This window comes from Brassica oleracea, chromosome C5, assembly GCF_000695525.1.
Source record: "Brassica oleracea var. oleracea cultivar TO1000 chromosome C5, BOL, whole genome shotgun sequence".
NCBI lineage: Eukaryota > Viridiplantae > Streptophyta > Magnoliopsida > Brassicales > Brassicaceae > Brassica > Brassica oleracea.
In genome coordinates this window covers 24614563-24617261 of record NC_027752.1, presented here as the reverse complement: position 1 = coordinate 24617261, position 2699 = coordinate 24614563, and the positions used below count along the sequence as shown (strand labels likewise).

The following is a 2699-nucleotide window of genomic DNA, read 5'->3' as shown; positions in this document are numbered from 1 at the left end:
TAAATATTTCAAATTTATTATTATAAATTTAAATTTTACACATAAAATTAAAAAAATTAGATTTATAATATTTTAAAAGTGGAATTAGACAACAAGAATATTAAAAAAGAAACTTAATAAAAAAATTAAAAGATACATGAAGACATAATTATTACACAAATTTAAATATTACAACAACACTAATAGTCTAGTAAATTTGCTCCGGAATTTCTAAAATATTGTTCGAATAATTTTATGTAATAATGTGGTATTTTTCTTATAGTTTAATATTTAATTATGTATTTGTGTTTATAATTTTGTATTTAAGTGTAAGATTTTATTAATTAATATTACTATAATATTTTTATAAATGTGCTAGTTATTTATAAACATTTTATGGATTAATATTAATTGACAAATGTAAAGACCATAATGTAAATTACAAATAATTTTGAAATAAAATTTGAAATTTTGCTTTTGGAAAAAAACATCTCGAAACTTCAAATATAAAGTTTTGTAAACTCTATAATAGAGAGTCTGTGTTCTTACTCAAGCAGCCCACATCTCTTAAATTTAGATAAAACATAAAAAATTAGGTTACTGTTTATAAATACATAGAGTACAAAGTTGACCTATCACTGTAGTAATATTAAATGATTTTCAAATGATAAAAATGCGAGGATCCACAGGGGAATTGTCACTATTATCAAGAAAAACAAGAGAAAAAGATAAAAATAGCACTAAATCAAGTTTTTGTTCGCAAACTAGCACTTAAGGTCAAAAGTCACAAAAATAGCACTTAATGTTTTATCAAAAGTTACAAACTTAGGGTTTAGAGGTAAAGGGTGGGGTTTAGGATTTAGGGTTTAGGGTTTAGGGTTTAGGGTTTAGGGTTTAGAGTTTAGGGTTTAGGGTTTAGAGTTGAGAAATGAGGTTTTGGGGATATGATTTCAAATTTTGAAAACTAAAAAAATTAAAATTTTCAAAAGATAAAATGCTATTTTTGTCATTTTAGTTTTTGTGTGCTATTTTTGTGATATAAACTTATAAATGTGCTATTTTGGAGATTTGCCCGAAAAACAACTTAAGGGTATATATATTAACCAAACACCCGAAGATTTAACATAGATCCAACAAAATACTCGAACAACAAAACAAAAGTTAAAAAGACATGAAGCAACAACGTGACTTGGTCGTCGTCTTCTTTGTCCTTTTCAGCTTTCTCCTGGTAAAACTTCTTCTTTATATGAAAACCCTAACTAAACAAGATCTGATTTATACATCTAATATATATATATATATATATAATATTTGTTACATTTTGTTGGTATATAGTTTGTGAATCTGAGTGAAGGAAGATCAGGAGGAAGTGCAGAAGAATATTGGAAGAAGATGATGAAGGATGAGCCATTACCTGAACCAATCAAATATCTTCTCAACAATCCATTTAGGACAGGACAAGAGAGGTTCGTCAAAGATTTCAACACCAAGTCTATCGTCATCATCTACCACAATCCTAATGTATAACCAATTAAAATCATATAATATGGCTCTGCATTTATGTATGCATCAGTTTACACATGCACCGTATAAGTGTGTATTAATTAAGCAAATAACACATGCCTGAGTTGTTGTAGACTTATACAGTTATACGTACTATATTTTCATAGTGAAGAAATGTTGACCCTATGCTTCACACGTTGTTTGTTTGATATATCAAAAACCAATCTACTGTGTGTGTTTTTTTCTCCCTTTTTCTATAGTTTGTGAAGTTTCTGTAATTAATATTCTTCTAAGTTCTAACACTGAAAGTTTATTTAATTCTATAGTAAGAATAGTCTCAAAACAACATCTCAAGGGATTTTTTTCCCTTTTCTTGAAACAAAAAAAAAATTATTATTCAATTTAAGATTTGTTATGTTTATTTAAAGGATAGTGTTATTTGCTAAAATTGTCTCACCATTAGTGATATCATGTCAAGAGTCAAAATCAATCAAAATAAGTTACAAAGTAAGAAAAAAAAACAATTGTGTATTTCACAAATGTTAATAACGTGGACACCACCAACGGTAAACAATGTTCAAAAGAAAAAAAACGTTGAATGTAGAAAAAAGAGAGATCCACAATCTACTGCCACAAACACTGACGAGTCCAATTCAGTTTTTTCACTTTTTATTTATAGTAATTTACCGCAGAACAACAAATTTACAGAATGGTAAAGATCCTCAACGATAAACTGGTGGTGAGAGAGCAGAGGTAAAACAATCTTTATTACTTCTTAGCATTCACATCCTGTTGACCTCTGTGTATTGCTGGTTCCCACATTGATTGTGTCCGGTAGGTACCTGATGTTAGGAGTTTTCAAGGCTCTTAAAACAAATGTTGTAGTATAGTGATTGTCGAACCAGTTCTGAGGGATATCAAAGCACTGAGAATGCAAGTATTCACTTAATCTAAGTGCAACCAATGATTTAGATGAGTTTTAAGCTATGACTAAAACTAATAAGCAATAACAGAATGATACTTTCTTGACTAAGGGAAAAGAGAACTCATGGGCATAGAGATTAGACCTTGGGTGATCAAGTTTTAAACTAAGGATGACAAATGATTAATCAAACTATCTACCTTAAGCCTAGACACAATTCTAAGCAAGCTCTATGTCTAGATGAATGCTCATTTGCTAACATATCTCAAACATCAAATGTCTTTGGTTGAATAAT

At 28.7% G+C, this 2699-nt stretch overlaps 1 protein-coding gene across 1 annotated transcript; it reads left to right on the top strand.

Annotated features, from left to right (window-relative positions):
• Positions 1 to 1114: 1114 nt before the first annotated feature.
• LOC106294282 lies at positions 1115 to 1588 on the top strand. Its single transcript, XM_013729843.1, has 2 exons — positions 1115 to 1207; positions 1315 to 1588. The coding sequence occupies exons 1-2, from the start codon at positions 1151 to 1153 to the stop codon at positions 1504 to 1506; spliced, it is 249 nt and encodes an 82-aa protein (XP_013585297.1). The 5' UTR covers positions 1115 to 1150; the 3' UTR covers positions 1507 to 1588.
• The last annotated feature ends 1111 nt before the right edge of the window (positions 1589 to 2699 follow it).